At 40.5% G+C, this 24894-nt stretch overlaps 1 protein-coding gene across 1 annotated transcript; it reads right to left on the reverse strand.

Moving 5' to 3' along the window:
* Positions 1–226: 226 nt before the first annotated feature.
* PLRG1 (pleiotropic regulator 1) lies at positions 227–20202 on the reverse strand. Its single transcript, XM_028743985.2, has 15 exons — positions 20050–20202; positions 15425–15531; positions 14272–14414; positions 11410–11463; positions 7809–7902; positions 6899–6989; positions 6604–6705; positions 5954–6046; positions 5496–5645; positions 5293–5394; positions 4297–4399; positions 3609–3717; positions 3280–3419; positions 1997–2190; positions 227–753 (listed from the first exon to the last, which is right to left on the reverse strand). Exons 1-15 carry the CDS (start codon positions 20056–20058, stop codon positions 694–696), a joined length of 1551 nt encoding a protein of 516 aa, XP_028599818.1. The 5' UTR covers positions 20059–20202; the 3' UTR covers positions 227–693.
* Positions 20203–24894: the final 4692 nt, after the last annotated feature.

A 24894-nucleotide genomic window follows, 5' to 3' on the forward strand; every position in this document is an offset into this window, starting at 1 on the left:
TCAGAGCTGCTCTTCTACCTCGTCTGTAGAGTGTTAAAAAGACTTGTGTTTTAAAAGTTTTACAGAGAATCAAATAATAGAAAGCATTTTAAAGAGGTTGTTTCATTAAATTTTTAAGTAGGATTCTGACACGAGATGGTCAAAACCATTGCTCTGAAACAGAACCACACGTACAACATACAAGAGCACAGTTCTGCATTTTAGTTGTTAACGCCCAAGAACAAACTGGAAAAGAAATTTATATTTTATTGCATTACAGCTCAATGAAGTAGCACATTGTATTAAGGACATAAATCACTTTTACAATGCCCCCCCCCCCCCAACAGTTTTACTATTTGGTGCCGTAGGATCAAATACCAAACAGGAGTTTTGTTTTTTTTCCTCGGGGGAAAGAAGAGGGATACAAGAAAAGAGCAGGTGGGATTCACACCACCTTCTGCCCACATAGAATGACATGCACACACTGGGTGACTATGATCACCAGCACATTACCATTTTATTAAAAGAAGCTTTCACTTCTTCAGATGTGCGTAACATCTGCAGCTGATTTCCTGGGATCAGAGAGGATAATATCCTAGAGGGAAGCCATATATAATATAAAAACTGCAAACTAAACAAAGCAATGACTTGAGGAGAGTTCAGGCTTTGTAGTCAGAGTCAGGATTATGGCACAGCTATTCAGGTGGATTCTCATTAAAATCGTTTTCGCTTGATGATTTCTGGTTTCCAGTTGACAGGATGAGTTTCTTCAGTCTAGAAATATTTTTAAAAGAAAAAAAAACACATATTGGAATTCCGGCTTGTGTTAAAGTCAGAATGTTTAATAAGATCAGTGTCATTGAATTTTACTATGAAATCACACTCTTGATGAACTAAGTTTATTGATCCAGCTGAAGTTAAGAGAACAATATAAAAATATTGCCATCAACAGGAGGGTAAAAGTTATCAGTTTGGTTCAATATACATAACCATATCAATAAATGTTTATTATGGGTGGTATCCGGTGGCAGAGGAGGCAGCAGAACTGGAAACCACTGTGTGCTTCTTTCAACTTCTGCACACAAGCATTAGAATTTATCAATTAAAAGCCCTGGTAAGATAAGCCACTAATCCCATTTCACAGCAGGAGTGTAATATAGATCAATGCATCAAATGTGTGGAGATGACGACACAGGTAGATTTGTTTACTGGATCTACTATAATTATTTAAGTGGCTCAAATGCACCATACAATCAAGATATGCAGTGACAAGCTTTTGTTTAAAAGTAGAAAATAAAGCAACAAAAAATATTTCAGTTTCCTTTGATCAAAGGTTCCCAATAAAAAATTCAAGAGTGATTTTCTCCCCTGTAAAACAAGCGTAGTTTGATGTACAGGGAAATAATAATGGACAGAAGGCTGCTGCCATGATAGTCTTAAGTTGGAGCAAGTAATGCAGCAGAACTCTGTACAACAGATAATAGGCTGCAAACCTACACACATGTAACAAGAATTCAGTGGGACTTTTTTCTATGCATAGGATTGTGCTCTAAGTGTCGCAGATAATCAGTGTGGCTAAGGAAATACTTGTCTGCTTTTAAAATGCAGCAGCCATCTCCAAATCCATACGTCCTTTTGTAATCTTGTGAAACTAGTATCAAGCATTTTCTGCTCTGAATAAATGCATAGTACTTTCTTCTTTTTAACAAATTTTAAAAATCTACCCTGTTCAGGCTGAAAATGGAATTAGAAATCATTTTATTCCATTGTTGTTAGAAAGTTACAGGCAAGCAACCTAACTGCCCTCTATTTGTAGTGACTGCTTTTTTATTACATTTTCCCATCCCATGAGATGCGTTTGCTGCTGAAGTAGGCCGGCTGCCCGAGCTAATGTGTAATCACTCTAGCAGTAAGCAGCATTTAGGGATAATGCTTCCAGAATCTCTGTCCTAAGAGTATCTTAAAACCTAGTTTTATATATAAAATATGTGGTGAAAAAGAATATGATTCTCCATACCGCAGTATCATCTTCTCTGTAGACTTTAATGGTTTTATCAGCTTCAGCAGTAAGCAGCCTACTTTCAGACTGATCAAATGCACATGCAAATATTCCAGATTCGCTGTCCAATGATCCAGGCTGTACAGCCGCATGTACTCTCTGGAAGTTATACCCAGTTCTCCAGTCCCAAAGATGCATCGTACCATTGTCAGCTGAAAAACAAAATCAGTGTTACACATGCTTTACAATTCAATATACAGCCCAAATTCATTTTAATGTTTTTATTATAACCCCCCCCCCACTTACTCTATGTAATCGCAACAGCACTATCAGCACAATCCTATACACATTTACTCAGAAGCAAACCCCACTGAGTTCAATGGAGCTTATTCTCCCAGGAAAGATTCATAGAATTACAGCATATCAGTTCATCAATTAGTTAAACTTGTGTTGGTTTGCAAGTAGTTCTGAAGCAAGTATACTGTGCTTTCAGATGACGCATGCACATGTCATAGCTGGCATCAGTTTAGAAGAGGCATTTCATCTTATGTAAGATAAATGGGGGATGTTTCTTAAGATTGTGCTTGCCATCTGCAGTCTATAGTAAAACACAGGTGCCACCATTTAGAAGGCCCTGCACCTCATCTCCATCAAATGTCAGATAAAGTTGGGATTTGGAACAAGAATTCTTCCAATTACCACCCTCAACATACTTGGACCAAGTTCATTTATGGCTCTAAACCAGGCATCCCCAACCTTCGGTGCACCAGATGTTTTGGACTACAATTCCCATCATCCCTGACCACTGGACCTGTTAGCTAGGGATCATGGGAGTTGTAGGCCAAAACATATGGAGGACCGAAGGTTGGGGGTGCCTGCTCTAAACCAAAGCTTTCCAAACTAATTTTCTTGGTGACACATTTTTTAGACATGCAGCATTTCACGACACAGTAATTCAGTTTTACTAGCAAACCAGTGGTTTAACTAACCCCTTTCTAGCCCCAAGAGAAGCAGGAAGCATTCATGCGACGCCAACACACTAATGTGTCAAAATACAATTTGGAAAGCTTTGCTCTAATTGTTAAAAACAGTATTTTGAATAGTCTGGGACCCAAAGCTCTTTCAATGCTAGTGCTATACATTTGTGGAGTCAATCAAAATGGACTGGTGACCTCTGAGCTATTCAGAGTTTCAGAACTGTCTGCATAAGTCAGCCCTGCAGACAGCATGTTACAGTAAATAATATGGGGGGGGGGGAAGGAATTATTCCTAATCAAGCTACTTCTAAAATTCTCATTTACCTCCAGAAACCAGAACTCCATCTGAATTCACAGCTAGTGTATTGATAATAGCACTGTGACCAGAAAGATTCTGGATAAAGTTTCCATCAGGGAATTTCCACTGCTTGATGTTATCCGGAGACCCAGATGCAAACGTGTACCTGTAACAAGGTGCATGTTAGCAAGTATTGGAAGTTCAGTTAACCAAAGACTACTATATCTGATTAACAATTTAATTTACCACTTTCTTCAAAAATATACATTGTTGCAGTTGTTGTAGTTATAATATAATATTATTATATGTATTACATTACATTAACAGGACAGGAAAAAACCTGAAAAAATCTTACTGTCTTGGGTGCAGAACTACTGCTCTTACTGATTTCTTGTGATTGGTTAAAGTGACCCGTGTTTTTCCTCCCACTAAGTCCCAGAGTCGTATAGTGGTATCATGACTTCCTGTAAATACAAAATAATAACAACAATAGATTGTAGAAAGGCATGTGGATAGGATAAGTATCTGAACTGCCTGTATGTTAAAGAATCGCACGCTCCAATTTTGTTATACTTCCAAGTTTCACAATTACAACTCTACTTCTGAGAATCCCTGCAGAGAAGGCACCATCAAATGCATCAGTGTTACCTTAAATTGCATTTCAATGTCTTGGGGGGACTTAGGATTATCCAATAGTCAAACTTTCAAAGAGCCAAGGTACTTCTTTTCTGAAAAGGCCTTCTATCTGCTGTATACACGTTTGTAAGTAAATAGTTTCCTATTGGTTAGTGGATTACCACCAACACATTGTAAAAACTCCCACTGCTAGTTTCCAGTTGAAAATCAAGCAGCAAAATGGGCTACATATTCTACCATCTTCAATTCACAACATCGCTGCAAATCAGTTGCTTTCTGGTTCTCAATATGTTTCCAAAGGGATTCTGGGAGTTGGAACGGCAGTTTTCCTCCCCTATACTCCAGCTGACTGTAACAGTGAATTGCTGGATATGCTGTATGCATTTGGTAAACAACTTCCACCATACCTGTGATGATCTGTGGTTCTGCTGCTTGACACTTCACTGTCGCCACAGCATTTGTGTGTCCTGCCAATGTATGCACACTCGCTTTTGTCCTCACATCCCAAATCTAGGGAGGTTAGAAGCAAATTAGAACAGATAAATGCACCATCCACCATAAAACCAATGACAAAAGTATGTATCACTCAGGTCTCTCCTGATGTGGAAGGCCTACTCTTCCTCTGCTCACCTATTAGTTCCAGTATTACTTGTTAGCAGCCTGGCCTTTCATCATCAAACTTCCCTCATCTTCTTGTGAACTTGAGCCCAGCATTTAAGAATTACTGCCCTAAATCATTTCACAATTTGTGTATTCCGCAGTGGCAGATACCACACTGAACTGTAGCCAAAGCAATAACTCTTAGGCCAAACTAAGCCTTCAAAAAATTTAACTCATACAAAGGTATCTGTTACAACCCACCCTAATGCCCCTGAAGATAATGAAACACATAAACTAGGATGGAAACTGAAGCTGTCGGCCAAGTATTAAATGTTCACTAAACTGGAGGCAGGCAGGAGGCATACATGCCTTGAAGAGCTGATTCACACATGCGACATTTTTCCTACGTTGTGACATTATTATTATTATTTTTAAATGGGAATCAGACAAAAGAACACAGAATTGTATTTTCCTGTAGCAACACATTATTGACAAGCAGGTATGCACACATATATTCACAGCATATATCGCATATGGTGGTATACCCCAATTTGCCTAAACAGCGACTATGTCCATGTAAGATACAGGGAGTGCCATACATTCCTGCTCAAAGGCCAAGTTTCAGTCTTCATTGCATGATTTAGATCTGACCAAATCACATACCCTAAACCAGGGAGGGTGAGTAGAATTTGTACCTTTTGAAATGGAATCCAAATTGGCAAGAGACAGGAAACCTATTTAAGCATTATCTTACGTAAGAAGAGACAGATCAAATACATCGCAGATATATCTGTTTTACTTACACGTGCAGTTGAATCTCTGCTACATGTCACAAGCACGTCTATTGTTGGATGCAAATCCAAGCCATACACAGCACTCAGGTGGCCATGGTAATGCCTAATAACCTACACATCAAACATATTTCAGTTAAAACAGGATGCTCCATGAATAGGTAATCTTTAAATTACTAATAAAATTTCAGCTGCTGCCAATGTGCTTAGCTTACCTTATTATATTCAAGGTCCCAGCATTTCACCTGTTTATCTTCTCCACAAGAGAAAAGGTATGGACTCCGTCCACTCACAATTACACCCCGAACTGTACTAATATGCCCCGTCAAAGATAGTTTCAGTTTGCCACTAGCAAGGTCCCAGATCTGAAGCAGGAGAAACAAATGTTTTGATGATCTTGCAAAAGTTAAGACATCAAAGACTGTTCATTTAATGGAGTCCAACATCTCAAAGACCTAAGCAGCATACAAAATTAATCTCTAAACAGAATTATAAAGTCTGAAAACTCAGTTTTTTATTTAATTCCAGTTCTGGCACACTGGTGCAACTAAAATTCTAGGTAACAGAAAGAAAGATGGGCAATAAATTATGCTGGTCATGAAACACTTAACAGCACCTAAAATAGCATCAATGGCAGCACACAGTGATTTTTCAGTTCTTTGCTATCTCTTACCTTTATAGTTCGGTCAGCAGAGCCAGTAACAAACCACTGATTTCCTGGTTCTACTGCAATACATCTCACCCAACCTAAGTGTCCACTGATAACCTGCAATTGTTATAAAATGAGATGGATTGTTATAAAATAAGATGGATTGTGTGGTTGGTGAGGCTTCGGATTGGCTCGCACCAATCAAAGCCCAGCTCCCTTCCTCCACAGGGCAGGGAGAAGCTAGGAGGAGGGAGGGAGGGAGGAGGTGCCGCCGCGGTGTGGGGGGAATGGCGCCCGGGGGGAAATGGTGCAGTCTGAACGATCACGCTAATCCAAGCAGCGATTCCAAGACCTTCCCAGATCCAGAGGGCAATTGGGCCTGATCTGGCCCGCGGGCCTTAGTTTGCTGACCCATGTTCTAGACCAGTGTTCCCCAACCTTGGGCCTCCAGCTGTTTTTGGACTACAACTCCCATCATCCCTCGGTAGCAAGACCAGTGGTCAAGGATGATGAGAATTGTGGTCCAAAAACAGCTGGAGGCCCAAGGTTGGGGAACACTGCTCTAGACTGCACTGGAGCAGGAGTGGGGGTGCTTGAACCTAAGGTTTGAGCCTGCCAGTGCTTAGCAATCAATTTATCCTGAGATTCATCCTTGCAACTTATTTCCTACTTACTCTGTACAGCTTCCATGGGGGATGCCATTGTGGTTTTGGCATTGTCGGAGCCTTCTTTGCCATTAATGCAGAATTTTTGTTCCCACCAGCTTCCATCATAGCCTATAAAAGGAACAGACATTTCAAAACTACACTCAACAAATATTCCATCCCGCCCCAATAAGTTTCTGCTATCCTTATATGGTTATGCAGTGTCATTCTGTCACAACCCTATTCCCGACAAAGTCACTGTTAAGAATCCAATTTGGTAAATTTACTGCATCTCCATCAGAGGCTTTCAATTAACGGGGCTTACCAGAGTCAAACCTGGAGGCTGTGAGCGCTCAGGAATTCCAGCATGTCTGTATATATCACCAATGCTAGAAGCAGTTCGATTTGATTCCATTCTGGAAAGGCAAGGGGAGTGGATGTGAGGCAGAGAAAGTGAAGATACATTATCCTACAAAGTATTAGCAGACGCTTGTTTTCAGTTGCTTCTTTTCAAGTAACTGACAAAATCTTGTGCATGTAAAATACAAAAAGTGTCCTTAAAACAGTCCTGTAAGGTTGGTCAGCATTACTGCTTCCATACTGCAGATGAAGGGCTAAGGTTTTGAAGAGGCAGCCATTTAGGCTGCAAACCTAAGCACGCTTACTAGGAAGTCCTTCTGAATTGAACGGGACTCACTTATAAGTAAACATGATTAGTAAACTGCATGGTTAGTGGGTACAGGTGAAATCTGATCCAGGACTTTGTGGCTCACTGCTCAAATCCTTGCAAACTAGCTTTTACCAGAAGGTCCCACAAAGACTTCACTCAAAAATGGAAAAGAGCTGAACATATGCCGTTGTCTTCACATCACTCCCTAATCCAAAGCTCCCTTTTTCATCTCACCTCCACAGAGAGGTAATCAGAACTAACAAAAAAATGCTGATCAATTGTACAAGGAAAAGGCTCCCACAGTAATTCCAATCCATCTCATCAGACAACATTCAGTTCTTAAATTTCAGCAATATAGAAAAACAAATGAAGCTATATCAATGAAAAAATCCAAAGCTCAGTTTCAGACTGAACACGTTATTCTGTTTCCATTAATACAGATTTAAATAGCTGTTCTTTACACTGCATTTTCCATGAAAACTTCATCAGCTAAAATCATCAGTTAAAAACAGTTAATCATCGGTTAAAACACAGAATAATTTTACTTTTAACGGAATGTAATTACTTGGACTGAGAAGGTGGCAACGCCACAGCTAATGATTGAGCTGCTGATTCACTAGGCATCCTCTGAATTTTAGTGTCTGCAGTCAAAGCCACTCCTTTTAAAAGAGAAAATACACACAGTTAAGACAAATCTTAATTACTTTTTGTTACCAACTAAATCCTGATCAATCTATTCTTGCTGACAAAAGCCATCCTTCAAAACCTAGTCATTATTATCATATGTATTTAATTCTACGGATCTAAGGATTTCAGTTAATTTAATTTTACCTGACTTTAACAGGGCTAAACTGGCTTTTAAAATTCAAAGAGTCCATTTTCTCTCTTTGGAGCAGGTTGAAACTATAGTTCTCTATAATGCAGGTAAAAAAATATAACTCGTGATACTCTGGGTACCTAAGTATACTGGACAACTTGTAATGCTCTTTTGGACACTTTAGATACTTTAACAACAACTTAAGCTCCAATGTGTGTGGGGTGTGTGTGTGTATATATATATATATATATATGCTTTCGTAGATTTTCACGGGTATAGGAATGCAGGTTTTGGTGTCCTCGGGTGTCTTCCCGTGTAAAAGTTGGGGTGTCTAGGCGACGTTTCGACGAGGTCTCACTCGTCATCTTCAGGCTGTTGCTTTCGGCTTCTTGTTACTGGAACAGAGCAGGATCTCAGTGTTTGAGTTCCTATAAATACTGTTGAGGAGGTGTGGTGTATAGCCTCCAATGTTCTGGGCGGAGAGGAAGTTCCCAGGCTAGTGTGCCTTTTCTTCTTTTGTTCCTTAATTGCTTGAGGGATATCTTGAGTGATTTCTTGAGTGATATCCTGAGTACCACTTAGGTGGGTCATTAGGTGTGGATTAGTTGCTAAAGCTTTTGTGTCTTGACCTCTTGAACTTTGTGAAGAGTTTTTCTGAGAAGATGGCTGTACTGCATTTAGTTGTGCTCTGGCTTGGCTTCGTGTATAGGGGCGAGTTGTGGTTTTGTGGCCTGTGCCAGCCAGATCTGTGTAGGGATTGCAGGGGGGTGCAGCATCCGGAGGTGCCACCATGGTTTGGCTACTGGATGGTGTCTGTAATTTATCTGTGGAGAGGGTCTGGGTTTGGGTCTGGTGTGGTTGATTGGTGATGGCGTTCTGTGTGCCTCTGGATCTGGTGTCAGTTTTTGTGGGGAGGGCTAATTTCCAGATGTCTGGCAAGCGGGATGTGTCGTCACGCTTGTTCATGTTGTGAGGGTGTTTCTCTATCTCGATGGCTTCCATGATTATTCTCTTGTGGTGATGTTCCATGTTAGAGAGCAATTTGGAATCTGCAAAATTAATTTCGTGTCCTGTTTCTTTCATGTGTTGGAAAAGAGAGGAAGTTTTTTCTTCTTTTTTGACGGCATTCTTGTGTTCTGCGATACGTGCATTTATTCGTCTGTTTGTTTGTCCAATGTACGTGGCTGGGCAGACTTTGCAGGGTATTTCATAGACCCCTTGGTTTTCCAACTGGATTTTATCCTTGGGGTTTCTGAGGATATTGGCTATTTTTTGGTTGGTGCAAAAGGCTGTTTTGATATTGTGTTTATGGAGGATTTTGCTAATTTTATCTGTAGTGCCCTTGATATAAGGAAGGAGGGCCATGCCATTGTTTTCTTCTGTGTCTTGGTTTTTGGGGGGTTTTCAAAAAGAAACACCCCCCAAAAACCAAGACACAGAAGAAAACAATGGCATGGCCCTCCTTCCTTATATCAAGGGCACTACAGATAAAATTAGCAAAATCCTCCATAAACACAATATCAAAACAGCCTTTTGCACCAACCAAAAAATAGCCAATATCCTCAGAAACCCCAAGGATAAAATCCAGTTGGAAAACCAAGGGGTCTATGAAATACCCTGCAAAGTCTGCCCAGCCACGTACATTGGACAAACAAACAGACGAATAAATGCACGTATCGCAGAACACAAGAATGCCGTCAAAAAAGAAGAAAAAACTTCCTCTCTTTTCCAACACATGAAAGAAACAGGACACGAAATTAATTTTGCAGATTCCAAATTGCTCTCTAACATGGAACATCACCACAAGAGAATAATCATGGAAGCCATCGAGATAGAGAAACACCCTCACAACATGAACAAGCGTGACGACACATCCCGCTTGCCAGACATCTGGAAATTAGCCCTCCCCACAAAAACTGACACCAGATCCAGAGGCACACAGAACGCCATCACCAATCAACCACACCAGACCCAAACCCAGACCCTCTCCACAGATAAATTACAGACACCATCCAGTAGCCAAACCATGGTGGCACCTCCGGATGCTGCACCCCCCTGCAATCCCTACACAGATCTGGCTGGCACAGGCCACAAAACCACAACTCGCCCCTATACACGAAGCCAAGCCAGAGCACAACTAAATGCAGTACAGCCATCTTCTCAGAAAAACTCTTCACAAAGTTCAAGAGGTCAAGACACAAAAGCTTTAGCAACTAATCCACACCTAATGACCCACCTAAGTGGTACTCAGGATATCACTCAAGAAATCACTCAAGATATCCCTCAAGCAATTAAGGAACAAAAGAAGAAAAGGCACACTAGCCTGGGAACTTCCTCTCCGCCCAGAACATTGGAGGCTATACACCACACCTCCTCAACAGTATTTATAGGAACTCAAACACTGAGATCCTGCTCTGTTCCAGTAACAAGAAGCCGAAAGCAACAGCCTGAAGATGACGAGTGAGACCTCGTCGAAACGTCGCCTAGACACCCCAACTTTTACACGGGAAGACACCCGAGGACACCAAAACCTGCATATATATATATATATATATATATATATATATGTATATATATATATAAAATTTGAGTTTAAATTATGAAATTCTTAGGTTCAAAGTGCTCCATGAGAGAAATACTCCCTGTTAATTTTCACTAAACAGCAGCACAGCTAGATATGTTAAGGCACAGAGACGCCCCCCCCCCCCGGAAAAATGGGGGGAACACATCCCCCAATTTTCCAGGACCATCCTATCTCTTAGCCAATATCCAAAGATTTAATAACCAAATGTCTAAGAGCAAGTGCATCTCCTTCATTTCAAGTAGTGATGGAATAATGAAAGATACTTAACGATTTCAAAATTTGCCCAGTGCACTTCCACTATAACATGTAAGAACTCATTAGGTAGATGCAAACCACACTTCAGTAAACATTACTTGTGTAACTTGCATGTATAAGTTGCATCCAATTATTTTTGGTATTGTATCCTCTAGCTTCATTAAGAGACAGTGACTATCAAGCACTGCATCATTAGTGGCATCTTCCTGGGGAAAATATACCATATTTTTTGCTCTATAAGACTCACCTTTTCCCTCCTAAAAAGTAAGGGGAAATGTGTGTGCGTCTTATGGAGCGAATGCAAGCTACACAGCTATCCCAGAAGCCAAAACAGCAAAAGGGATTGCTGCTTTCACTTCTGGCTTCTGAGATTCAGAATATTTTTTTTCTTGTTTTTCTCCTCCAAAAACTAGGTGTGTCTTGTGGTCTGGTGCGTCTTACAGAGCGAAAAATACAGTATATACTAAAATTGCACTCAATTTCACCCAAATAGTTTGTTCAAAATCTTACCAGGTCCAGGGGGATATGGATGTGTCCCTGTTATCAAATATTCATCATCATCGCCTAAAGAGCAAGAGATTTGTTGATTATTACTTTAATAAATATTATAGTAAACAGATAATTCCTAAACAGACCTTTGTACAATTTTCATTATAATTTGCACATAACAAGAACTGCTGGTACTGTTTACCTTGTAAGCACATGAATTATGCGCTGCTTATACACTTAACAAGAAACTTAGGAATTCACATTTTCCCACTCATTCTTCTGGCACAGTGGCATTTATTTCCATTTTTGTTTATTTGAGTATTATTAAACGTCTTGCTTACTATATCAATAAACCATTAATAAACACAGTCAGATATAAATATAATTAATAATAACTTACTACTTATCAAACCTTTATTAGGCATTATACAAATAAAACGATAAAAGAAAAAATAACATATAAAAGCCTTGAAATATATATAGAAAGGCAGCAGTTGGCTACATACATATATATATATATACATATAGAATCAGTGGTTTTCCTTGTTAACCTGCTCCTTGGAGAACTGCTACCAAAAACTCGGCTACCCCCGCCGTTACCCTTTGGTCAACGTCGGATAGGCAGAATCCCACACATTCACCTTGCTGGGGTTCCAGACCACCCAAAAGAGGGGACAGCACGCGTTGACGGAGCGTACTGTACAATGGGCAATGAAAGAGAATATGCTCTACCGTGTCCGGGACATTCATAGAACATCTGCAGAATCTCTTGTTTCTAGGAATGTTTTGATATCTTCCCCTGACAAATGCTGAGGGAAAAACATTCAAACGGGCCAGCATAAAAGCCCTACGTTGGGCTGGAATTATTAATTTAGTGACGTAATTGGCTCTGCTATCTAAGATATTTGAATCATAGAATATGGGGGAGCAAATTTTGTTTACAGCTGCCATAATATTTTGTCTCTCGACATCCTTTAGTCTAGTTAGGATATTATGGAAAATGTATTGCTCGTTAGAATTGTACAAGGGCTCCAGCTCGATGCCTAAAGATTCAATCTTTTTTTCGAGGTACTGATACCATCTTGATTTATAGGAGTCTTTGAGCAAATCAGCGAGCAGACTTGATGGAGGGCAGCGAAAATGGCAGCGTAACCAGTACTTTATTGAGGTGGACCAGGCCCAATATTCCATTGTGTGTATGCCTATTTCTGCACACATTGTTTCATATTTGATCACAGCTGGGAGTCCAAGAGTACGTCTCAGAAAGCTGGAGTGAATCTTTTTTAGATCACTGTTATATGCTTGGACCCATAGCGGGATTCCATAGAATATCTGGGATTGCACTTTTGTTTGAAATATCTGATTGGCCGCAGGAATAAATTGATTACCTTTCTGATAATAAAAACGGGCAACTGCTGATGAGGTGCACTTTGCCTGTTTTATGGCATTTGTGCGATGACTTGCCCACCCTAAATTGCTCTGGAATAAGATTCCCAGATACCTATAGATTTTCACTTGTTGGATTTCTTGCCCTCTTATTTTCCATTTCTCTAATTTCCAACCATTCGAGAAGACCAAAATTTTTGTCTTCTCATAATTTATAGAGAGTTTGTTACATTCACAGTAAAGGATCAGAGAAGATATAAGACGTTTCAGACCCAAGCTCGTTAATGATAGTAGGACAGCATCGTCTGCGTATAATAAGAGAGGAACTGGTTTCTGATTAAGTTTAGGGGCATGTGATTCTATTTTTTGAAGGTGATCTGGCAAGTCTGATAAAAATAAATTAAATAGAAAGGGGGCAAGAATACACCCTTGTTTTACCCCTTTCGAGTTTGAAATGTCTGATGAAAGATGACCTTTGGTGTTAAGTTTGACTTGACAGGTATTGGAAGAGTATAGATTTTGTATTAGAATCAATAAGCGCTGATCAATTTTTAATTCTGCGAGTTTCCTCCACAGCTTTGGGCGGTCAATTGAGTCGAATGCACCACGAAAATCTACAAAAGCAGCATATATCTTAGATTGCCTTTGGGATCTGTATTTTTCAACCAAATGCATAAGTATAAGGCAGTGGTCTAATGTAGAGCAACCTTTGGAGAAACCTATTTGTTCTTTCCCTGGTAAATTTAGCTTTTTCATCCAGGTAAGGAGTTTAGATAAAAGGTGCTTAGCGTAGATTTTCCCTATCACTGATAATAGGCTTATCGGTCTATAATTCCTTGGTTCTTTTGGGTCGCCATTTTTAAAGATTGGGATAATTATTGATCTTAACCATATCTCAGGTATGATCCCATATTTATCTATGAGAGTAAACAATTGAGCTAAGGGTTCTGCCCACCAATCTATATAGGTCTTGAATAATTCTATTGGTAGACCGTCTGGCCCAGGAGATTTCCCCGATTTGAAATTTTTAACTATCTCTCTAATTTCCCCTTCTTCTACCCTTGGCCACTCCTGGAGTTTATTGATTTTATTTTTAGTGGTCTCATTTCCTTTAGGTTACTATATCAATAAACCATTAATAAACACAGTCAGATATAAATATAATTAATAATAACATGTTCTGCACTAGCAAGCTATACTTAGGATAAAGGTCACCAGCTGCTACATCATGGCAAGTCACAGATCAGGCCATGTGACAATGCCACTGTCAGATACACAAAGACTTTCTATGTGAAAGAAGAAGAAAAACTTCAAAGTCTTCTGACGTGTTGTTCTATAAATATTTAATATGCACTTGCACATGCCAAGTCTTTGTCAACCACATGTATGCTGCCTTGGGTCCATGACAGAAGAAAAGGAAATAAAGATAAAAATAATAATAATCCAGGGTCCTCATTTGTGTAACCACATTGTAACACATTATAACTGTAGCCATACCTTGATTCTGAAGATACTGCTTATGTCCATAAGAATCAATCACACCATGGGCACCCTTCTCTCGAGCATTTTCTTTCAATACAGGCATGTGAAGCACAGAACCGTACTCTGTACGAAGTTTAACGGCCATCTTTACTTTGTGGCTGCGTGAGAAAACACTTTAGTACATGTATATTTTTGATGCACTGTATTATCATAACAAACTCATGCTTTAAGTAAGATATACAATTAGGAGTTCTGATAACAGTTCTGATGTTCTTGTAGAGTTATATTGGGATGCAGTATGCTAAGTATTTAGATAAATATTCCAGCAGACAGGAATGTTACAATTCTCTAGATTTTACTACACCCTAGGTGTTCATAGGCTCTAGTTTATAAAGGAAAGCCCTCTATTTAATGGGGTGCCCAGTCAAAATCCAGATTAAGGATAAATAATTCTAAAAACGGAGAGCTAGGGCCTCCCCCTTCAACAGTTAGTACCTGGACTACAGGCTGAACAGGCACACAGATCACCTGGTCACAGTTATTCCCACTATAGTGAGATTGTACTGTACTATAGTGAGATTAAGTACTGTATTGTACTTAATTCAGTGCCATGCTTCTGAGACATAACTTCCCTTCCTCTCCTACCCCCTACAGCTTCCACACACTGCCCAGATGTGCTACAGAGGGTCCACAAACTTCCAGAACAGGTTTTGGGGGTTCCAGGAGGCTGCAGAAGGGGGATAGTTCTGCACCAATGACATCTGTTCCACTGCCAGGAGGACACAGTTCAGTTTCTAAGTTTGCATCTGTACACCTGAACTGGCATACAGTATACGAATTTTAAGCAAATCTGCCCCCTTCTGTTTTTGTTGTTGTTTTTTGACGGTGCATTTCTGACTATGCATATCCCACCAAATCTTTTTTGAAACTTCAGCATAAACTCAGCGGGTGATACAAACACAGGATTAGTTGGGTACACAGCCGAGTTTTAACTTCCTCCTCCATCACTGTAAACACAATCCAATGTTGATTCTAAGCCCTCAAGAACTAGTTCATTTCAAAATAGAAACTGTGATACTATGGAATAGGGTTGCTGAGTAATGGATTAAGATTCTAGACTGGTTTGTAGCTTCAAAAGTACCAATAGCTTACTGGCAATCCTCCTTACCTCCTATCATCCAATGATACTGGTTTTGCATTGTCAGCCACAAACATGTCATGAGTTCTTTTCAAAGATCGGAAAACAAGGGTATGCACAGAGTGCTTTTGTACTTCCTAAAGGGGAGAAAAGTTTCAGACACATCTTTAGCAACACCTATTTCATTAAAAATGCTCAACAAACATTGACGAGCACTGACACCCCCCCCACCCCACGTCTATTCCTCAAGTCCTTTGCACATGTCAGATAACTCAAGGAAGGTTCTCATTTCTCCTGATCTCTAGAGTAGACAGAAATCTCACACCCTTCTATCTGATTCAAACATAAACACTATATGAGAAATCAGCCTTCTCTCTCCCAAGTCAGAAGAGGCAAATGGTGAGAGTCTTCATAACTTGCCAAGTTTGGGAGTAGACAGAAGAAAACACAAAATACTTCTTTCAGGTCTGAAGTTCAGCATGATGACATGAGAGACTTTTCCTTCCCCTAAAGCAGGGGTGGCCAACTCTCAAGAAACTGTGATCTACTTTCAGAATTAAAAACTGATGGTGATCTACCCCAGTTTTCGGGGGGTTCAGCTCAAAGTTTTTATGGGTTAAAAATATAGCTTTTGGGGGGACTTCCGTTTTTGGGGGGGTTAAAGTCAAGGGTCAAAGGGGTAAAGTCATTCACAAAAAGATCGCTATGAATGAAAACAGCAACACAAAGAAAGCTCCGTCTTACCTTCCAGAGATCAAACAACAATGGAGGGCGGGACGAGGGTGCGGGGCAGGAGTCAGTTTTAGCGACGCTAAGGAAAGGGGACCAGAGATTGACCGCGATCTAGCAAAACCTCGCGGGGATCTACCAGTAGATCGCGATCGACCTGAGCATTGTATTTGTAGCATTAAAATTTCAATGGGACTATTTTGAGCATAATTGAGTTGGATACAATTCACTGTGTTTAACTATCTACGGTAAGTATGTATGTACTTGATACATCTTTACTAAATAATGATGTTTACTAAATACTTTGTTTTGGTGAACTTCTTTGGTATGTATTTTTAGCTGCTTGTTAACATTGTTATGCAATTCTAGTTTTGTTTTAATTTACAGTATATAAAAGAAATGTGTCCTAGAAATAAACAGAAGTACAACAGCGACTAAAATGTAAAATGTTTTTAAAAATAGTTTGCAGTAGTATGTGTACTTAGAAAAATATAACCCATAAATGTTACTTTCACTAGTATTGTGATGTTCTAATTGAGTCCAATAAAGGGTATTAGACTAACAGTACTTATGCCTACATGGCTAGCTTGACTTTATTTTGTTCTCCTTTAGAACAAGTGTAGCTCATTTTCCCTACCCCCATTCAAAAAGAAGGCAAAGTACCAAAAACAAATGAGAAAAGGGAGCATAGCTCTTGCCCCCATCCTAATAAGTACCTGTTTACTCTGCAACAGAATCTGCTAAGTGCTAAAAACTATGACTGAACTTTCCAAATGAAGTATTAAGTTAACTTTCTTCCTTTCCGGAGTGTCAAGATCAAAGACATTAGACTAATGCTTTGGTCAAAAGTCTGTTTTCCATCCTAGGGTGAACTGGGTGTAAATCCAAACATAAAAGCTCTGCACTTCCTTTCTGGCAAGTCACCTTTCATATACATTTAGAGGCCAGAGTTCCCCTAAATTTATTGTCATTGTAAAACTGGATAAAAACAAACAGAGTGAGGACATTATTTACAGAACATTAAACATGATCCATTAGCTTTCTGCACATCCAGTCAGAGAACTGTTTCTCATTTTTTGTTGGCTCCAATCAACTATTACTTGCTTGGTTGATCAGGCTAGCATGCTAATGTTAATACAGAGGCCACATTAAACTGCTTTTTACTATTATCCTACACTGGGAAGCCAATGTCAATTACATTGGTGGTGCTGGAATTTCCTACCTTGTTTATGTGACAAAGCAGCTATGACCAACAAATGATGAATAAAAGACCAAGGAACTGATGCATGCTCGAATGCAGTGGAAGTGGGGTGTACACATTTGTCCCAGTCAGTTATTCCTTAACAAAAGCACCTACTAAACCCATTCGCGCCCAAAATCATATATGGATGCATGGAAGTATTTGGGTTCACACATGAAACCCCAACTACTTTTAATAACAAAGAATGTTCTTCAGTATCATGCAGTCATTACTTCAATAGCCGTTCACCATGCAGATGAAACTGTTTTGCTTCCATACTCCATTACACCATAAATAAAATCTCTGCCTCTTTTAAACATCTTAACAGCAATTTTGCCAACCTGATTTTACTCTCCAGCTAGGAAAATGGGCACTTGCATTTACTTATCCTATCCTCCATTCTCTCTTCTCCCTTAACACTAATGTTCTGTATGCACTTTGTGCTCCCCAAATCTCTTTGCTGGCCCATGTTGTTTGGGAATGACTCCCATGTTCTAACACACAGAGAAATTGTGGATGTAGAGGCTGCATGTCTGTGAGACGTGTCATTCATATTCTTGCCACTTTGGTGAAAGGTGCATTATGCTGTTTATCCTACAAGGCTCTGTATTGGTTAGAGTTTGTGCTTCAAGACAAGCTTTCAAACTTTTCAGGGCTGCAAAATGAGATACCAAATCTGACATAAATGGACAGCTGTCAGGTGCACTGTCCCTCTGCCATCAAACCCAATTTGTGCAAGACCCTGCACAGTACTACACCCACAGCTTTTGCACCCATGTAAAGTTAAGACCTCTGGCTGCACTGTTGCAAGATGGAGACTAGCATTCCTGTATTAATGCAGGGCCACTTAGTTGGCATCCTAAGCCACAGTTTGGCTTAACTTGACATGACATGCGAATGAGACCAGATCAGTACCTTTAGTACTTGGAAAGAAGGGTCTGAAACCTAGAAGCTGGCGGTGATCTGGATAAATAGTAACTTAGTTATCACACAAACTTCTTCCCCTGCTCTTCAGTGAATACTTTTGTCTGAGTGGTAGCAAAATGCAGAAAAGCTAAATATTCTAGAACTCTTTGTTCAGTTAATTCATCCACAAACATGGTTTATCATGGGATAATTATCTCACATGGGCCCCATACAAGCATAACCCAGCATGTAATAGCAGCATCCCTCTACGCATGTGTACAGGCAAGATGGAGACAACAGTGTTCCACTTCTTATTGCCTGACCTGTGTTTTCAGTCAGGTATTTGAGGAATAAAAAAAGAACAGCACTTGGGCAGTATGTGTGTGCCTTACAGACAGCTTATTTTACAAGGAAATAGATCTGGGAATAATTGCAGCTTTTTAAAAAAGATTATGAGCATGTAAGCACAGCACATCAATGAAGCTCAGACCAGGCACAAGGATTTCCCAACGTTACTGCCCTAGTTTTAAAAAGAAAATGCAGTTTTCCTGTCACTTTTCACGAGTAAGCAAACAAAAGTTCACCAAGTGTTATTTATTTTTGGGTGTAGAAAAACACCTTTGGGGGGGGGGGGCTCAGTATCCAAGGAAATGGAAAAACACTAACACTATGCATATAGCCTGTACTGTCAGCACTGCTTATTATGGATGTAACTCTCCATGGTCTCAGACCTTTCTGGTTTCCTAGTCCTGTTACCAAAGATGCTTTTTAGGTCTGTGAGTGACTAGGAGGCCTTCTGCATACAAGGCATACACTCTTCAAATGAACAATTTTTTCTTACTCAGAAGATATATTTCTTCAGTCTTTACCACCAGATGAAGGTAAAGCAGCAGCAACCAAACATTCCTGCATCATTCCTAAATCCAGAACCACCTGAGAGCCCCTTTAGCTACCAACTATCACTGATGGACGTTCACTGGCATGTTCGAATGCCAGAAAGAGGCGCTAGTTCATGTACTGATGGAATCCATGAAGTGTTATTTCTGAAGTGTGATTAAGTCTACTCAACACTCATTTTTTTATTAAAAATATATATTTGATTTTTAAAAGGTACAACATGTAACAAAAAACAATTCCAAATCCAAATACAGTACTGAGATTACTCTGAATCTCCTGACTTCCCCCATCCCTTCCATGGGTCCTAATGATTATATTTACAACTGTGTATCAATATTTACCCAAATTTTTGTCCTAAATTATCCACACTTTCTGTTACTTGACAAGTGTGATTACAGTTTTGCCAATGTTTTAACCTGTTTACAGTGGTCTTGTAAATAAACTATAAACTTTTCCCATTCTTGTCGTCTCGATTTCTGAGCTTCCCAGTTAAATTTTTGCCATTTCCGCAAGTCAACACTCGTTATTGATCTTTTCCATGACTACCTTCACGTTTCACGCTTACTATATGACTGCCCGTAAGACACCATGAATGTGTGAAAAGCCAACATCGGGAAGGCTTTTGACCGCAACTCTCCAAGCTCCTCACTCTCGCCGGCACACACAAGCTCCGGTTCGACCCTTTCTAAGGCACAGCCGGCGTTGGAGGAAGGCAGACCCAAACCGAAGACAAGCAACTGCCTCATCCAGCTGATTTCAAAGGGTCTGATTTTCGCGCAGCTGAGCCCCCCCCCCCAAAAAAAAGCGGCGCGAAGGAGCGAAACGGCTCTCAACTCGTCGCGCCACGAGCCTCGGCAGACCCCCCCCCCCTCTGCCCTCTTACCTCCACCATGGTGCCAGCCTCCTCAGTTACAACCACCTGGTCATTCAGCGAAAACCGCGGCAAAACCGACGCCGGACGCAGGCCTGTTAGCAAGAAGGCGCCACTTCCGGCGCTTTGCCTTCGCCGCGCCGGAACTGACGCGCTGTTCCCTCTGCCGCGCCTGCGCGGGGCAGCGTTTAGGGCGGAACCTCTTCGGTTCCACCCAGTGCCGGGCGCTCGCTTGATGGCGTCACTGGAGGGCTGCCCGCTCGAGGCGGGAACCCCGCACGTGGCAAAGGGGGCTGAGAACCGGAGAGAGATGAATTGATGGCTCAAGTCAGTGTGGCGGCAGCCTCATGCCCTTGCCGTATGCCATATGCGCCTGGCTAGAGAGCGAGTCCCCGTAGGACTTGCAGGGAAGCGCGTGAGAAGGATGCGCTTCAAACCCCCATGTTTCTGTTTCTCTTCCTATTAGCCATTCTCATAGAAACACCTACGGGACGTCACGCCTTTCAGTGATTTTATAATCAGGAGGTCGGAGGTTTGTGAACAAAAATGCTCTGAAACTGAAAGCCACAGAGCCATAGGACCATTGCTAACATTATTATTATTATTTTATTTATTTATTTAAATTTGTGTTATGTACTGAGTTGAATAGGATCCAAACTGCAGCAGTCTGATTGGTCCTAGAACAATAGGATTCAGAATGCAGCAGTCGGATTGGTCCTAGAACAATGCAGCAGTATGATTGGTTGGCAGGAACTACCCAATCATGCTCCAGATAGAAGTGAATCCACAACCTGATTGGCTTACAGTAGAATTCCGGAATTAGCCAATCATGTGCAGCCCATTGTGTAAATAATGTATATAAAGCAGATACTTTGAGGGGACTTTCATTCATTCCTCCTCACCACTATGAGCTGAATAAAGAGCATGAAATCACTTTATGACTCTGAGTATATTTCAAATTTGTATATCGCCCTTTATCCATAGATTTCAGAGTGGTTCACAACATAAAAATACAAAATGAAAAAGACAAAATACGTAATAAAAACAAGAATAACACCCCCCTCCCACTCAAACACACATTTTATCATTGTTATTATTTACTCATCTGAAACATATTTTGGTGTGATCCAGGAATCAATTCCGTTTGAGTAAGGCTGCAGAACATGACTGGAGTACCAGGGTAAGGTATCAGATTGGATTTTCCTGTGTTACCTGACGAACTGAAGCTGCAGTCCTTTGGAATAATCCCTTTAAACTTAGTGGGAATAAGGCTGCTCCAATCCATGTACATCAGTGATGCTGGATAGTTTTCCAAAGGCATTAAACTGTGGCGGTGTTGGGAAGTAACCAGGAACAGCTGTGGTTCAGCAGTTATCACATCCTTAGCATGCAAAAGGTACTCATTGGATAGACGGATAAAACCCGTGGAAAGCAGTTGCCAATCAGTGCAGATGGTACTGACCCAGGTGAACCAATGGTCTGACTTGGCATAACACAGCTTCCTATGAATGCTATACAGTGGTACCTCGGGTTAAGTACTTAATTCATTCTGGAGGTCCGTTCTTAACCTGAAGCACCATTTTAGCTAATGGGGCCTCCTGCTGCCGCTGCGCCGCCAGAGCACAATTTCTGTTCTCATCCTGAAGCAAAGTTCTTAACCCGAGGTAATAATTCTGGGTTAGTGGAGTCTGTAGCCTGAAGCGTATGTAACCTGAAGCGTATATAATCCGAGGTATGACTTATCCCTGTGCTGAAACTACCGTAATGCACTACAGCAGTTCAAATGCCACCTTTATTTATATCATGGGTGAGGAACCTTTTTCATATTGAGGGCTGCATTCACTTCTGGTATAGTAACATATTTTAATTTTCCCTGGGTCACTGCAGTAATTTATTGTTTGTGGATTTTTACTTATTTTTGCTGTTTTAAATCATTTTATTTGTTTCTACCTTTGTGTAGTAATTAAATTAAGTTTTGAGAGGTTGTACCTGTTAGCACTGCTGCTTGCTCTGCAGAAATGGTGGCAACTCTATTCTTGCCCACTAAGTTTTTTCTGATGCCGCTACTGAATAAAGCTTAAAGCAAATTTGTGAAAATAAAAATGGGAATATTGTGCTCAAGGCAGCACCCATACCGTCAAGACACACTGAATATAATGAATTGCAAAAGTGGCTGTGGAATGTTTGTGCATGCGTGTGTACAGCATTGTGTAATAATAACTGTAAAACTGAGTTCCACTACATCTGTTGACAAGTTTAATCTGATGGCTTCAGTTATGTTTTGTACCTCAGAAGGCACTAAGTGTAGTTACAGATTCTGAACAGAAGAGTGCATAAGTTAGCTTTTCAATGACCTCAAGAAAAAGATTCTGTTTTTTTAACATTAGAAATCTGGCAAGATTTACTTGGCTCTGATATTATACATACTTATCTGTGAGTAAGCCCCAATGAACTCAGTGTGGTTTACTTCTGAGCAAACATGCATGCTGCTAGGCATGTATGTGTAGAAATGCAGCTGCACTGTTTCTAAAAAAGATCCTTGCTTGCCCTTAGAGCTAGAGATAGCCAAGATTCAAATTCCTTCCAAGAAGTTTCAAAAAACAAACAAATCCCAGATCGTATCAGATTATAGTTTCTTCCAAATATTTTTACAGCTAACTATTTTGGATATGGACAGAAGTCTTTTAAATTGTTTGTTTATTCGTTTGATGAGTCCCACTTTTCTGGAGAGCTTTCAGAGCTTTTTTTAATTGTTTTGTTCAAGTTCCATGCTAAATTTCACAACCGGGTTAACTCAGCTGATGAAAATAAACAGGAAGCATCCCACACATTAATCTTTAAAAGTGTGTGTGTGTGCTTGCTTGCTTGCTTCCAGCATATTGTCATGATGTATTCTCACTTACGAGAAACTACTACAAATATTTGTTGCCTTCAGACTACAATTTGAGAGGGTCAGAGAGAGATTTCATGTTTGCACTGTTCTTTTAAAAGACAGAGTAGGTTTGCAACCCCGCTTGGGGGAAAAGGACATTTCTAAATAAGTTAACAACCAAGCCCCCTCTTGCACAAACACAGTGGCTTATCTGTGGCCTACTCATAGAATTCTGCAGAGCTGCACACAGACATATCATTTGATCTGAGAGTCACTAACTAGTGGCCTTGGCTTATCAGTCAAAGCAGGGCATTGCACCATGAATGAACAAACCAACGATGCAGTTTAGGGTCTCTGTTCTCCACTGTCCAAATATATAGGTAAATAAGAGGAAAGCCTAGGAAAAGGAGAAATGTCAGCCAACATTTTCTTGTTTTAAGAAAAACTCTTTACCTCCACCTCTTGAGCTAGAAGAATCTGCTACATATTCTCACTCAGTAGAATGAATTACTGTACCTTCCAATAATTGCTAAGATGGTCGTTTTCCTGCCTCATCAAAAAAAGAAAAAGCAACGTACTTCATAACAGTTCAAGGAAATGAACATACTGCATTACCTATTTGCCATATTTGAACAACAAGGACATGCAAAGAGAGGTTCTCAGTGTTGCCCTAAAATTGTGTAATTTCCATCCCATGGATATTCAAGGCTTGAACATAATCATTTTCAAGAAGTGCTGGGAGACATTTTTGTTTGGTCTGGCTTTTAATGGCTATAGCCAGAGTTAATGGTGGTGGTTTTTATTTGCCTTAGTGGGAGCAGGATTAGGTGGATTTGTGGGACATTTGTATTCACTACTCCATTTCCACATACTCCTAGGCTGAGACAAGCCAATAAATAATAGATAAGTTTGTTCAGGAATGGGTGTCCCAAAGTCTGAGCTTCAACAACTCTGGTCCTGGGAGTAAGTCCTATTGAACTCTCAGTGAGACTTCCAAGTATAGCACAATTTTGTATGGCTATACATTTGCTAAATAGTGTTAAATATCTCCAGATAGTCAAGTTTTTGGCTATATACACATTTCTGTTTCTCCTGTGTGCTCCAACTGCTGTTCTGGGAAGCGGTATTTACACGACATTGTGACATAAGAAGAGCCTGCTGGATCAGGCCAATGACCCATCTAGTCCAGCATTCTGTTCTCAACTAGATGCCTTTGAGAAGCTTGCAAACAGGATTTGAGCTCAAGTTCCCAGCAGCTGTTATTCTATCAACTGGTATTCTAGCAACTACAGTTGTACCTTGGATCCCAAACGCCTTGTGAGTCAAACGTTTTGGCTCCCGAACGCCACAAACCCGGAAGTGAGTGTTCCGGTTTGTTCTTTGGAATCTGAATGTTCGACACAGCTTCCGGTTGGCTGCAGGGGCTTCCTGCAGCCAATCAGAAGCTGTGCCTTGGTTTCCGAATGCTTTGAAAGTTGAATGGACTTCTGGAACGGATTCCGTTCGACTTCCAAGGTACAACTATGCTCATGGATATTTCTGTGGGCTTAGAGTTACCGCTGGCATTTCTTTCACTAATAGTAGTCAATATTAGGCCCCAAAGTATGTCCACTGGTAGGACAGAGACCATCTCTGTATGTTTGTTGGGCCCCAGGATCAGACTTCCTGAAGCTGGCATAACTTACATAGAAGCTACCACATGCAAAGTCAGACCATCAGTCCATCTGGCTCATCTTTGCTGCCTGGCAATGGCTCTCCCAAGGCTTAATGCAGGAGTATTTCCCATCCTTTCCTGGAGATACTAGGATCTTCATCATGCAAGGCAGATGCTATACCATTGAGCTATGGCCATTCTCCAAGTAGAGCCATGTCAGGAAAAAAGGAGATAAGTCACACACGTATCTCCTGTGCTGGCTGGCCCAAGCCAGCAGGGCTTGGATTGCAGCAGGAGATCTGATACCCCTCAATCTCACTTAGCTAGGCAC

Source organism: Podarcis muralis, chromosome 9, assembly GCF_964188315.1.
Source record: "Podarcis muralis chromosome 9, rPodMur119.hap1.1, whole genome shotgun sequence".
Taxonomy (NCBI): domain Eukaryota; kingdom Metazoa; phylum Chordata; class Lepidosauria; order Squamata; family Lacertidae; genus Podarcis; species Podarcis muralis.

Coding starts and splice junctions, on each gene's coding strand:
- PLRG1 (XM_028743985.2), bottom strand. Junction 5,395..5,495: donor GGGACCTTGAATATAATAAG/GTAAGCTAAGCA, acceptor TTTGATGTGTAG/GTTATTAGGCATTACCATGG. Junction 754..1,996: donor ACAGAGAAGATGATACTGCG/GTATGGAGAATC, acceptor AAATATTTCTAG/ACTGAAGAAACTCATCCTGT.